The 14556-nt window shown below is 42.9% G+C and overlaps 1 protein-coding gene across 6 annotated transcripts in view; it reads left to right on the forward strand.

The window, feature by feature from the left end:
• The window catches only part of LOC138763163 (voltage-dependent calcium channel subunit alpha-2/delta-2-like), a 604584-nt gene that overhangs the window by 417533 nt on the left and 172495 nt on the right, over positions 1-14556 (forward strand). For all 6 annotated transcript variants that reach the window (XR_011357359.1, XM_069936885.1, XM_069936886.1 and 3 more), the window contains one exon: positions 9480-9638. Coding sequence is in view for 5 of the 6 variants with exons in the window: in XM_069936885.1 (XP_069792986.1) it covers positions 9480-9638 (159 nt within the window). In the remaining variant the exon portion in view is untranslated. The remainder of the gene's footprint in view (positions 1-9479; positions 9639-14556) is intronic.

Genomic DNA, 14556 nt, shown 5'->3' on the forward strand with positions numbered 1-14556 from the left:
GGACAAACTTGGGTTGTTTTCTCTGGAGCATCAGAGGCTGAGGGGAGACCTGATTAATGTTTATAAAATAATGAGAGGATAAAACTGAATCCTTCTACCAGACTAAAATGTCACACACTGAAAGATATGTTTAAGTGGGGGGGGGGGGGGGGGTAGTGTGTGGAAGTTCAAGGCTGACAAGTGGGGCAAGTTTCTTACACAGAGGGGAGAGTGCCTGTTATAGGCTGCCGGGGCAGTTTTGGAAACATACAGTAGTAGTAATGAAGAGGTTTTCAATAGACCCATGAACAGGCACAGAACAGAGGGGTCCATAATGTTCAGGCAAAAGTGATTTACTTAAACTCGGGCATCTATTCCTGTGCTGAACTATTCTATGTTCTGTCAGCATCTACAGGGGCACTTCATCCTGATTTCTAAATCAATTGCTGGTCCCTCATTGTAACATGACCTACATCATGGCAGTCCCTCCACATTGTGGGAAGGCTTTCACCAGAAGCCCCAGTGTGGCTTCAGAAGGGTGAATTTGGATGGGCAGCCAATGCTGACCCTGTCAGTAATGTCTGTGTCCAGTGGGAGATGTCACGTCAGGCTATTTGATTCTCAGCTCATCTGCTTAAGACAGCAGATTGGTATTTGCATTCAGCACTGAGTGACGGGGAGGTGGGAGCATTCATTCACTCTAGTTGCACCTTTGCTCTTGATAGTTCTGTTCCAGGAACCTCCCCACTCTGGGGGGGTGGGGGGGGGGAGGCGGTGGAGACTTGCTCCTTGCATCTCCTTTGATCTTCCTCCCCTTATCTTAAATGCTTGTCTTCTAGTGTGTGAGATTTTTACCCTGAGTAAAAGATTCCGACTGCTCTGTCCTCTCAGTATTTTACAAACCTTGATCAGGTCTCCCCTCAGCCTTTGATGCTCCAGTAAAAACCCAAGTTTGTCCAAGCTCTCCCCATAACTCATACTCTATAAACTAGGCTTCCTCCTTCTGCCCTCTCTCCAAAGCCTCCACATCCTCCCTCTCATGGGGGTGACCAGAAATGCCAGTTACCCTTGTCACACAATAAACACGTGCACAAACTTTCTGAGGAAAACACACTGCCACCTCCATCAACAAAATCTCCATGACATCAATATTCTGCTTCTTCTGTAAGTTTCCTACCAATATTTTGTACTTAATCCATGTTCTGAACCCAGTGCTAAGGATCTGTTTGAAGGTCGCATCGCTGAATGAATTATTATCATGAAGTCTAATTCACGAAACACTTTTAAAGACTTCTTAGCATTTTTATTCACTTGATTTACATTCCTTCTATTGGGAAGGTTAATTCCTTCTGCCCCTCTCAATAATTGCTATTTACCAATTAAATGGAATACGCCTTGCCTTTTCAGTCTGTTCCCTGATTAAAAGCACAGTCAAGAATTGCTCCAGCAGTGTGGTTTGTCCCTGCACAGTGTAGTGCACACCCAAGGGATAGGGTCTGATCCATGGGTCTGCTGCCCACACTTTGGAGAGTGGGAGCTGTAAGTGACTTCACAGGAGTTGAGAAGGCGGTTGAGGCTCGAAACCTGCTTATGTTTGCTCCTGGTCAAATGGACTCAGTTTAATATGTGAAGAATGACAATTGTTCAACCTCTCCTCATCACTCATCCCTCTCTAAACTAGGCAATGTCCCTAACCTCTGAACGCCTTTCCAACCTCGTCCTGTAATGGGACCACTGGATTGAACACAGTATTCCAAGTGCGGCCTAACCAAAGTTTTGTATCACTGCAATGTGACTTCCTTACTCTGGTACACAATGCCCCATCTAATAAAAGCATGTAAACCATATGCCTATGTTACCACCCTATCTACTTGCAAGGCCAGCTTCAGAGAGCTAAACAGGCCAGCTTCAGAGAGCTAATAACCTAGACCCCCTGATCCCTCTGTAACCAATGCTGCAAAACATCCTGCCATTAACTGTATAGAACCCAATTATATTTGTTTCTCTTAAACCTAAAGGAAGATTTAAAAGAGAAGAATGAGAAGGATCTCATTTACAATACAGAAACACCCCTTTGGAACAGAGATGCAGAGGAATTTCTTTATTGGAAGTGGTGAATCTGTGGAATTTGTTGCTGTGAACAGCTGTGAAGGCCAAGTCATTGGATGGATTTAAGATGGGTAGATAGGTTCTTGAATAGGTAGGGAATCAAGGACTACAGGATGAAGGTAGGAGAATGGAGTTTAAAAGAATATTAAATCAGCCATGATGGAATGGCCTACTTCTGCTCCTATCTCATGGAGATGGGAATGAAGCCATAAGCTGCCCCAGTTGGGGATTGGCTCCTGACCTGGTCACCACATTTATTGGAGATTAGATATCAGGGTAGACTTTTTTTTCAATATTTTAAAATCAACACATTTGTAACAAATGACAAAAATCGTATCATTATTATAAAACTTAAATACTTGTTGATTTATATAAAAAGGAAAGAGAAAAAACCCCAACTAATCCCTCCTTTCAACCCCAGACTCCTACTAAAATAAATCTAAATTGCTAAAATGTATAATAAATATAATTATATATTGAATTGGATTGCTTCAGAAGATGCTCAAAGATCAAAAAAGCATTTCACTGAAAAACATTATTTATTTTTAAGGGAAGACCTCTCCAGTCTGGAGGATTCAAAGGGATTATTTATAATTTCAAACCCAAAGTTTGAGCATACGGGCTCCAAATCTATAAAAATAATACAGAATATTTACCCTTCAGACTATATGTAATTTTTTATAATGAAATGCAACTTGGATCTCTGTTTGCCATCTTCCTAATGTCAATTAAACATCTGATTTCCAGGTAACTGCAATATATTTCCTTGCTATCACCAAAACTAATTTAACAAATTTCAACTGAAAATCTAATGAAGATAATTTAGGAGTTATATTCTCAAAATTTCCCATCAATAATAACTCAGGATTCAATGGAAAAACAACACCTGTAACCTGATGTAAAAACTTGCTAATAGAAATCCAAAAAGGTTTAACTTTTGAACAGGACCATGTACAATGAATAAAAGCTCCAATATTTTCACCACATCTAATACATTGATCTGATCTATTCAATTTCTGAGGTGTAATGTATAACTGATGTCAAAAAAATTATAATGAAATTACCTATAATCTTACATTAATTGTATTAGACATAACCTCTTTACATAAATTTTTCCAAATTTGTTGATCTATTGATATATTTAAATCCTGTTCCCATCTTTTTCTTGACTTTAATAAACCTAATTTAGATGTTTTTTCTTGCAACATCATATGTGCTGTTGAAATAAATTTTTTAACAATTTCATCAACAATCATATCTGGTCCTAATTTCTCTTAAATAAGCTCTTAATTGAAAAATGACCAAGTGTGTAACATGGGATATCATAATTAATTTTTAACTGATCAAATGACTCAATCTATCATTTTCATAACCACCCCCTATTTTAGAAATTCCTTTAAAATGCATATCGCTGTAGACTTGAGTGTTGAGGGGATTTTTACAGGCATATTGCATGGCTGGGGCTATTTAATTCCAGGTTCTGGAGATGATGGCATTTTCAGCAGATTTAACAAGTGCTTAGAGGAACATTTTACATTCCAAAACCAAGAGCAAAACCTGAAATTTGACAGCTGACTCTTCATTGATCAGTATGGGGACTTCCCGCTGCCCTCTTTCATGTCATGTCTATTATGGCCCTTTAAGCAAGGAAGCAAATGGCATTAAGATTCCATGAGACTGGGTCTCGGCTCTGGTTTAATACATTGGAGATCACATTGCAGTTGTACAAGATGTTGGTGAGGCCCCATTTGGAGGATTGTGTTCAGTTTTGGATACTTCTACAGGAAAGATGTCAAGCTGGAGAGGGTGCAGAGATCATAGAGCATGCTGCCAGGACTTGGAGGCCTGAGCTATAGTGAGAGTCTGAGCAGGCTGAGGCTTTATTCCTTGCTGCGCAGGAAGATGAAGGGTGATCTTGTAGAGGTGTACAAAATCATAAAAGGAAGAGGTCAGGTGAGCCCACATAGTATTTTGCCCAGAGCAGAAGAATCTATAACTAGAGAACACTGGTTTAAGTGGGGGAGGGAAGATTTAACAGAAACCTTAGGGAAAATATTTTTACACAGAGGGTGGTGGGTGTATGGAAAAGGCTGCTGGAGGAGATGGTTGAGGCAGGTACAATTGCAATATCTTGAGAAAAAAATTGGATGGATAAGTGAAGTGATACAGAAGACAAAAAGGAATAGGCTGCATTTTCAAGCAGGAAGAGAGGTCTGCTGTTTGAATTTGGGAAGACCTTCATAATTAGATTATTTAAGTTTATTTAAGAAATTCAGATGGATGCCTGTGCCCAGAGAGTTTTCAATTTCCGATTTCCTGTCTCAAATTGCCTTTTTTGAGGAGTGTTCTTCTACTAGCAGACTAACAGATTATCTCTAACATTCATACAGTCCTGTAGGGATCACAATTTACAGAGTGTAGGATTTCAATGAAAAGGAAGATCAATGAGCTCCAAGCAAGGGCATTGTGAGAGCACTGTTCTGGGGTTCACTCGGGAGCTTGATGGCTGTGGGGAAGAAACTGTGAGCGGGGCGGTTAGTGTAGCAATTAACACAAGAACTATCACAGCGCCCCACTGACGAGTGATTGAATCCCATACAGGCTGTAAGGAGTTCGTACTTTCTCTCCATGACCTGCATGGGTTTTCTCTGAGTGCTCCACTTTCCTCTCTCATTCCAAGAATGTATAGGGTTAGCAGGTTATTTGGTCACACATGCATTTGGGCTCGTGGGCCGGAAGGGACTGTTACTCTCTTTACTGGTCGATGTTCCAAATCCTGGGCCTCTGCACTCCACTCTGCCATTGGATCTTTGACTTCAGTCAATCCAAATTAGAAACAATGTCTCCTCCTCATTGACAATCAGCACAGGCCTAATGCAATGATGCGTGCTTAGCCCACTGCTCTACTCACAACACCCGTGACCGTGTGGCTCGGCCTGATTCAAATGCCATCTCCAAATTTGCCAACTCCACCAAGGTTTTCGGCAGCATCACAGACAGCAATGAGGGGATATATCAGCTGGTTGAGTGGTTTCAGAACTACATTGCACTCAATGTTAGCAAAACCAAGGAACTGATTGTGTACTTCAGGAGGGGGAGAAATCAGGAGAACATGAACCCATTCTCATTGAGGGGCCAGAATTGGAAAGTGTAAAGAACTTCATTTTCCTAGGTGTCAACATCTCTGAAAATGTATTTAGGTCCTCCATGTTGATGCTATCACGAAGAAGGCTCGCCAGCAGCTGTACTTCATGAGGAGATTTGATGTCACCAAAGATGCTTGCAAATTTCTACAAGTGTTCCCTGAAGAGTATTCTAACTGGTTGCATCACTGTCTGGTATGGAGGTGCCAATGCAGAGGGTAGGAAAAGTCTGCACAGTTGTGAACTCAGTCAGCAACCATCATGGGCACAGGCCTTCACCCCATTGAGGACATTTACAAGAGGCAATATCTTTCTACCATCAAGGACCCTCACCACCCAGGCCATCCCTTCTTCTCACTGCTACCATCAGGAAAGAGATACAGGAGCCTGAAGATGAACACCTAATGATACAAAAACGGCTTCTTCCCATCCACCATCAGATTTCTGAACAGACAATGATACTCTGACACTATCTCACCTTTTCTTTTTGCACTCGTGTATATAGTTTTAAGAAAGGTTATTGATAGCAATATTTACAGAAGTAATGCTGTCGCAAAACAAGTTTTATGATGTGCATGACAATAAATTCTGATTCTGATTGATATCCACATTGGTGGAAAGAGCAAGAAAGGTTGGATTCCAAGAAGTAATAAGGGAGATTCAAGAGCCTAATAGCTGTTGGAAAATGATAGGCCCTATCAATAACCATAGAGCCCGAAGCTGCAGGAACAATAGGCTTTAATGCACACAAGACTTTAGCTGGCCCGGATCCAGGTATGGACTGCCGGAAAGGGGGAGGTTACGTGACTGCTATGTCCAGGGCAAAAGGGGAGGAGACTTGAGGGATGAGTCATTAGTGGTTGGGCCAGCCTCATATATACAGTAACTGGTAGGGGCTATACAATGGAGGAAAACATCAGTACAGAAAATAAAAGGAACTGTTCTTGAACCCAAGTACAGTCTGCTGGAGAAATTCAGCGGGTCGAGCAGCATCAGAGAGCAAGAAAGGATGGCCGACATTTTGGGCTGGAACCCTTTATCGAGACTGAAGAAGTGAGGGAGAGAATCCAGTGTGAAGAGAACAGGATTGGCCCCTGTCCCATCCCTCCCACCTGTAATTTTTACACTGGCTTCTCTCCTTCATCTCTTCAGTCTCAATCAAGGGCTTTGGCTTGAATTTGTCACCCGTCCTCCTTTTTGCCCCCCCCCCCCCCCCCCACTGACAACACGCCCCACTGGGCTTCCCTTCCCTTTCCAGCACCTGTGTTCTGTGCGTTCTCGAGCCAGGACTGACCATGCGTGCATGTATGTATGAGGAGTCAGGCCAGTGCGTCAGTGTTGATATGCAGGAGGAGCAGACCACTGCACCCTCTCAACCCGGGTAATCTGCCGAGGTCGCTGTCTTACTTTGGGCTGGATTTAGATTTTCGCAAGTGGAGTGAGGTCGGGCAGCAGTCTGTTTGAGATAAGGCACCTCGGCATTTGATGGCTTGTGGTAAAATGAGATTTTCTTCTCTCTGTTCTTTATTACACTGTGCAGAAAGGTAGATAGCCATGCTAATCAGAAGCACAGTGCAAAGATCTTTGTGCTCTCTGCGCAGGGGTGTCACACAGCAGCTTATCAGGCAGTTCGAAAGATGGTCTCATTGTTCTGTCTGTGGGGAAGATCTGTGTGAATTCAAAATCGTTGCCTTTCAGGCAGTTAGCAGTAATGTTTTACTGCCGTTTGCAGTCCCCCCTCGAAACCTGATCTCAAACACACAGGAAGCAAGAGGCAGTCGATGTTTTCGGGCCTGACCCTCTCTTCAGGCGTGCTGAAAATCGAGTGGAGAAAAGAGGGAAAGTGGGAGGGAGGGAGGGAAGTAAACAGGGGTGGAAGCCTGAACCCACAACACCTCATTAGTAAGAAAGGCACAGCCTACCCTCCTTAGGGAGGTTGAGGAAGGCAAGGCTACCAGCCACTGTCTTGACAACATTTCACAGCAGCACAATTAAGAGTGGTTGCATCATTTTTTGGGACTGTAGCTACAAAGCTTCAGACTGTTAGTCGATACAGAGGATCATTAAAACAGCTGAGAAGATCACCAGGGTCAACCTTTCCTTTACTGACCATATTCCCTGGGAACGTTGCTTCAATAGAATGCAAAGAATTAGAGAACCATTTCCATCCATCACACAGTATCTTTGACCTACTACCATCAGGAAAGAGGAAAAGGAGCATCAAACTCAGGACTGCCAGGCTGGGGAATAGCTTCTTTCTGCCAGCTGTGAGATTGATGAACCATATGCTGGAACTGTGTAAATCCTATCAAAATATTTAAATATTTATTTTAAACTATATCTTTATGTATATACAGTATGTGATAATTATATGCTATGTATTGCATGGATATACATATGCACTGTGGTCTGGAGAAAGTTGTTTCTTCTAATTATATATCTAGAGTCAGATGGTAATGAACTTGAAAAAGAGTAAGAGAAATACTGCAGATGCTGCAATCTTGAGTCTCAGTTTAAAAAAAAACCAAATACCGACCCACAGCGTTGACTGGCCATTTCTAACTGCAGATACTTCTCTTTGGTCTTGTCTGGTGAGATTATGCTATGGGCTGCCAGCTAAGGAGAAATGTAGATGGGTGCATGGATGGGAGGGGTATGGAGAGCTATGGTCCATGGTTTGGCTCAGATTAAATGTGCCGAAGTGCTTGTTTCTGGGCATTAGAGTTCCATGTACCATGGTACGCATTGGGTAAAAGGAGTTGAAAGTGGAGGAGTGTGCGGTTGGGTGGTTGAGTAAGAGGAATCAGTTAGCATGGTAGGTGTAGCGGCTGGCATGACGCATTACAGAGCCAGCGACCCACGTTCAAATCTAGCCACTGTCTGTAAGCAGTTTGTACATACCCCCTGAGTCTGTGTGGGTTTCCCCGGGTGCTCCAGAGTCTTCCCAAAACCTAGAGGGGTTGTAGGTTCATATGGGTGTAATTGGGCGGCACAGGTTCAAATGGCTAAAATACGCTTCTAATTTGCTGAAAATAAAATTTTAAATTTAAAAAGAAAGATTATGATTTAAATGGAGATACTGTAAATGACTGATGATCAATGGGATCCAGGTGCTCTCATATAGGAGTCACTAAAGTGAGCAGGAAACTCCAGCAGTGGGTTTAGAGGGCAAACGGAAGGAAGGTCGTCCTCTATAGCTCTCCCTTTATTGAAATCATCAAGCTAAAATCTGTCCAACCTCCTTGATTTGGGATTGGAGTCAGAGCTGGGGCAGAGTGGGAATTTGTTACAGATATAGGAATGTTGCTGAGGTCACACCATGAGTACCCCACACAATTTTGGACCTTGCATTGAAGAAAGGATACAATGGCACTGGAGGAAGTCCAAAGGCCATTCAGCAGGCTAATTGCTGGCATGATAGAGTTGCCCTGTCAAGAGAGGCTAGCTTGTTTGGGTCTGTATTTCTTGCAGTTTAGAAGAATGTGGAGTGATCTTATTGAAACATGTAGAATCCAAGGGGTTTGACAGATTTTGAGTTGATGATTTCATTAATGGGAGAATTGAAACAAGGGGGACAGGGTTACATGATGATGGCTTTAAAACCAGCACCTAGCTATGGAGAAACTTCATGAAGAAGATGGCTAATCTCTGAAATTCTCTACCCCTGAAGCTGGTGAAGGACAGATCATCAGAAGTATTTGGCATCACAGAATCAGACAGCATGGAAATAGCCCTTCAGTCCCATGCCCACCAAAATGTCCCACCCAAATTAGTCCCATTTGCCCACATCTCATTAAACAAACCCTAGCTGTGTATCCTTTCAATTTTTTTCAAACATTTCAATGGTACCTCCTCCAGCAGCCAATTCCATACATCCAACACCCTCTGTAATTTAAAAAAAAAATTCCTCCTTGGGTTCATGATAAATCTCTTCCCTCATCCCCTTCAACCTGTGTCCTCTCATTTCCCCTGCTCTGGGGGAAAGGACTCTCTGCGTTCATCTAATCTGACCCTCTCATGATTTTATACATCTCTGTGAGATCACCCCTCATCTTCCTGTGCTCCAAGGAATAAAGTCCCAGCCTACTCCCTATAGCTTTGTCCTTAGCCAGTTATTAATTGGATGTTGAGATGGTAAATGGCTGGTTGATGAATGGAACTTTGGATGAGGCTGTATTTGATCTGGTTGTCATTGGCATGTGCCAGTGAAGACTTGGTTTGTGCTCACGCTGTTTATCTCATTCCCAGTTCAATGATGAAGCCAACCCAGTGGCCTGCTTCAAGCAACTGGTTCAAGCCAATGTGCGGAACAAGAATGTGCTGAAGGATTCTGTCCAGAAGATGAATGCTCAGGGAGTGACGGATTACAAGTCGGGCTTCCATTATGCTTTTGATCAGCTGCTCAACGTAAGCACAATGAAGTCTGTTAGCTTCAAAGAGACTGACCATCTCCCTTCCCCATGACTAGTAATTTCATATAATATTACATGTTCTGAACTATTACATGGTAACAAAGGAATCTTGAATATATGATCAGATCCTGGCAAAATCCAGAATGAACATCAATGAACTGGTTTATCATGGTAGTGCTGTTAGTAACACTTTGTTGACAATTGACAATCGACATCAGCTTTAGATGAGTGGAGAAGGTTTAGGGGAGATGTCAGAGTTATGTTTTTTCTACACAGAGTGGTGGGTGCCTGGAATCCATTGCTGGGGACAATGGTGGAAGCTGGTATAATAGGGACATTCAAAAGACTCTTAGATAGGCACATGGATGTAAGAAAAATAGAGAGTTATGGGTGTGAGGTTGGGAGGGCTTGATTGTTATGAAGTAGGCTGAAAGACCTGTACTGTGCTGGAATGTTCTACGTTCTATGTTCTGGACTGATTTGCCAACTTGGATTTGTTCTGGATTTTATGCCAGGATGTACCTGGGCAATTTCCCATTGTCAGGGTCACTGCACTGGAACTAAAGGTTCTGAAGTGCAGGTCTCCATTGGGATGTTGTTGGATCCCAGGGGTCTTTACCTGTGCCTAGTGCTCCCATCTACTTCTTCATAATCATGTGGATTGATGAGAATCATGGATTTTTTGTGATATTGGGGGTCTCAGGAGGAATGAATCATCAGCTCTCGCTGAAAACGGTTGTGAATGTTTCCACCTGATCACTCGCACTCGCAAGCTGGGCCTTGCCGGCTGACATCAGGAATCTTCTCGTTTGTTCTTTCCTTCCCCTCTCTCTGAAACATCAAATGCCTTTATATATCTTTTTTTAAATTTATGATGACGAGTCATTGACATTAAACGTCAGATCCTCTGAGAGCAAAGAAGCTGGTGGCACTTAGTGGGTCAGGCAGCATCTGTGGAGAGATGGTCAATCAGTTGTTTGTCTGAGACCTTTATTGATACTTAAGTAGGAAAGAGAGATAGCAAGAGGGAAATGGTTGTTCAAATCAAATAAGAAAGTCTACAAATGCTTGGATGAGTGCAATACACAAAAGTGCTGGAGAAACTCAGCAGATCACACAGCATCCACAGGAAGTAAAGTCTGTCCAGAAGTTGAAAACTACCCCCAAATTACTGTGTTAACCACACCTGCCCAGTATTGTGCTGAACAGCATCAAAAGCAAACATGACTGATAAGAAAGAACAATGACTGAAAGTGTGGCGAGAGGAAACTAGTTCTGCTATTAGTAGGAACTAAGGTCTGTACGGAGTTAAGCAGATGCTGGGGTCCAGTGCAGTGCACAGAAGTGCTGTAGAAACTCAGCCGGTCACACAGCAGCCACTAGAAGTAAAGGATAACCAATGATTTGGGCCTGAGACCTTCAGGTATGAGCAAAAATAGGCAGGTACCTGAATTTTTTTCAAAAAAGTTAGGGATGAGGTGGGGGGGGGGGGGGTGGGGAAAGCACAGGCTAACAGGTAATTTGTTTTTTCTATCTATCAATTTTGGACAAGAATAATCGTTGCTAATTTTTCTTTCCTCTTATTTTCCATTTTTGAGTGGGAATCCTCTGACCCTTTTCACCAACACTATGAAGTTGCAGGTACTCTCATCACCGCCTCTCCCCTTTTAACTGCAAGAATGAGATTGGCTTCCTTCCCCCAACTTCTGCCGCTGTCTGTATTTACAATGGTTAAACAGAAACAATTAGATTTTCATGAACCTCTTCATCAGCTTTCTTAACTGTGGTTACATTATTTTTTATAAATCTTTTGTAATCATTCAGTTGAATTCAGACAACAGGCACTTGCTGTTTGTATCCACTAGACTGGCCAGGGGATGTCCTCAATAGGGTCAGCATAACGGTTTGTGACATTATCACAGCACCAGGAGCCTGGGTTCAAATCTCCTGGTGTCTGTAAGGAATTTGCATGTTCTCCCTGTGACCCATGGGGGTTTCATCTGGGTGCTCTGCTTTCCTCCCACGTTCCACGGAAGTACAGGGTTGGCAGGTCAATTGGGTGGCAAGGGTTTCCTGGGTCGGAAGGGCCTCCTACCATGCTGTATCATTAAAATCAAAATAAATATTTATGCAGAAAACCTTTGCAGTACTAGTTAAACTGCAGTTCTTGGGGACTGTAGTATCTCTTCTAGTGACCACCTGAACGGTGACCACCCTAACGACTACTTCTGGTGTTGGTTGCCCCAAACAGTGACTGGTTAGAGAATGATGATGAGTTTATTGACGTACACATTGTGCAATGTACATGCACACCAAAGTGGTTACTTGTAGCAAATACTTTGTGTTAAAACTAAACAATTTCAATAGTAAGCATTAAATTTCCCTAGTGCGGAATGAGGTGACTAAATCAGGTGAATACAGAATCTTTTGCCCAGAGTACTGGGAATCAGTAACCAGAGGTGAGGGGTAAGATTTAAGAGCAACCTGAGGGGTAACATTTTCTACAGAGGGTGGTAGGTGTATGGAATGGGCTGCCAGAGGAGGTGATTATCACCACTGCAGCGGCGTACATGAAACGAGTAACTGAGCTTGCTGTCACATGTTCCTTTCTTGTGACTAAAGGAGCTGCTAATTATCATAATGCTTTACTGTATGATACAGTAAGTTTAAGAACCATTTAGATGGGTACATGGGCAGCAATATAGAAAAGTACTGGAGAAACTCAGCAGGTCAGTGTTGGCCAGATTCCAAATGAAAGGTTAGGTCCAAAACATTGACTGCCTTTTGCTTCCTTTTGGATCCTGCATTGCTGCTATACATATCTGTCCAAATGTTTCCCGGTCAATTATATGGGTAACACTGGAGATGTTAGAAGAGTGTGTGGTAGGGAAGGATTAGATTAAAATGGAACAGGTTTACATTGGTTGGCACAACACCATGTGCTGAAGGACCTGTACTGTACATTGCACTCTTTCCCCACCAGCTGCAAACTTCCTTGTTTAAATCCAAAACATTTAAAGCTGCAGGTTCAAATACTTAGTGTCTTGAAGTGGAAGCACAAAGGATGTTGGCAGGACTCTGGGCTCGAGCTACAGGGAGAGGTTGAACAGACAAGGGTGTATTCCTTGGTGTACTGGGGGATGAGGGGTGACCTCAGAGGTTTACAAAATCATGAGAGGAATAGATCAGGTGATTGCAGACTTTTTAATATTTAAAATGTTTCATCCATGTAATTATATACTAAGTTAAATTTGAAATTGCAATGATCTACCCTCCCCTTGCCTGCCCTCTTACCCCACCCACTATAAAAGTTGTAATGATAAAAAAAAATATATACAGTTATATATATTTATATATATATATAATATATATATATATATATGTATATAGTTTATTTATATATATATATATGTATATATATTTCTATGTTTATATAGTTTCTTCTTTGGCTTGGCTTCGCGGACGAAGATTTATGGAGGGGTAATGTCCACGTCAGCTGCAGGCTCGTTTGTGGCTGACAAGTCCGATGCGGGACAGACAGGCACGGTTGCAGCGGTTGCAAGGGAAAATTGGTGGGTTGGGGTTGGGTGTTGGGTTTTTCCTCCTTTGTGTTTTGTCAGTGAGGTGGGCTCTGCGGTCTTCTTCAAAGGAGGTTGCTGCCCGCCAAACTGTGAGGCGCCAAGATGCATGGTTTGAGGCGATATCAGCCCACTGGCGATGGTCAATATGGCAGGCACCAAGAGCTTTCTTTAGGCAGTCCTTGTACCTCTTCATTGGTGCACCTCTCTCTCGGTGGCCAGTGGAGGCGATGGTCCTCCATTCTGGAGACGTGACCTACCCAGCGCAGTTTGATCTTCAGCAGCGTGGATTCGATGCTGTCGGCCTCTGCCACCTCGAGTACTTCAATGTTAGGGATGAAGGCGCTCCAATGAATGTTGAGGATGGAGCAGAGATAACACTGGTGGAAGCGTTCTAGGAGCCGTAGGTGATGCCGGTAGAGGACCCATGATTCGGAGCCGAACAGGAGTGTGGATATGACAACGGCTCTGTATAGGCTAATCTTGGTGAGGTATTTCAGTTGGTTGTTTTTCCAGACTCTTTTGTGTAGTCTTCCAAAGGCACTATTTGCTTTGGCGAGTCTGTTGTCTACCTCGTTGTCGATCCTTGCATCCGATGAAATGGTGCAGCCGAGATAGGTAAACAGGTTGACCGTTTTGAGTTTTGTGTGCCCGATGGAGATGTGGGGGTGCTGGTAGTCATGGTGGGGAGCTGGCTGATGGAGGAGCTCAGTCTTCTTCAGACTGACTTCCAGGCCAAACATTTTGGCAGTTTCCGCAAAACAGGATGTCAAGCGCTGAAGAGCAGGCTCTGAATGGGCAACTAAAGCGGCATCGTCTGCAAAGAGTAGTTCACGGACAAGTTGCTCTTGTGTCTTGGTGTGAGCTTGCAGGCGCCTCAGATTGAAGAGACTGCCATCCGTGCGGTACCGGATGTAAACAGCGTCTTCATTGTTGAGGTCTTTCATGGCTTATTTCAGCATCATGGTGAAGAAGATTGAAAAGAGGGTTGGTGCGAGAACACAGCCTTGCTTCACGCCATTGTTAATGGAGAAGGGTTCAGAGAGCTCATTGCTGTATCTGACCCGACCTTGTTGGTTTTCGTGCAGTCGGATAACCATGTTGAGGAACTTTGGGGGGCATCCGAGGCGCTCTAGTATTTGCCAAAGCCCTTTCCTACTCACGGTGTCGAAGGCTTTGGTATATAGTTTATATATAGTTTTTATATATATATAGTTTATATGTATATATATATATATATATATATATATACACACACACACACACACACACACACACACATATATATATATAGCTTTTATATATAGTTTTTATTTATATAGTTTATATATATAT

Source organism: Narcine bancroftii, chromosome 5 (assembly GCF_036971445.1).
Source record: "Narcine bancroftii isolate sNarBan1 chromosome 5, sNarBan1.hap1, whole genome shotgun sequence".
In the NCBI taxonomy this organism is placed as follows: Eukaryota; Metazoa; Chordata; class Chondrichthyes; order Torpediniformes; family Narcinidae; genus Narcine; species Narcine bancroftii.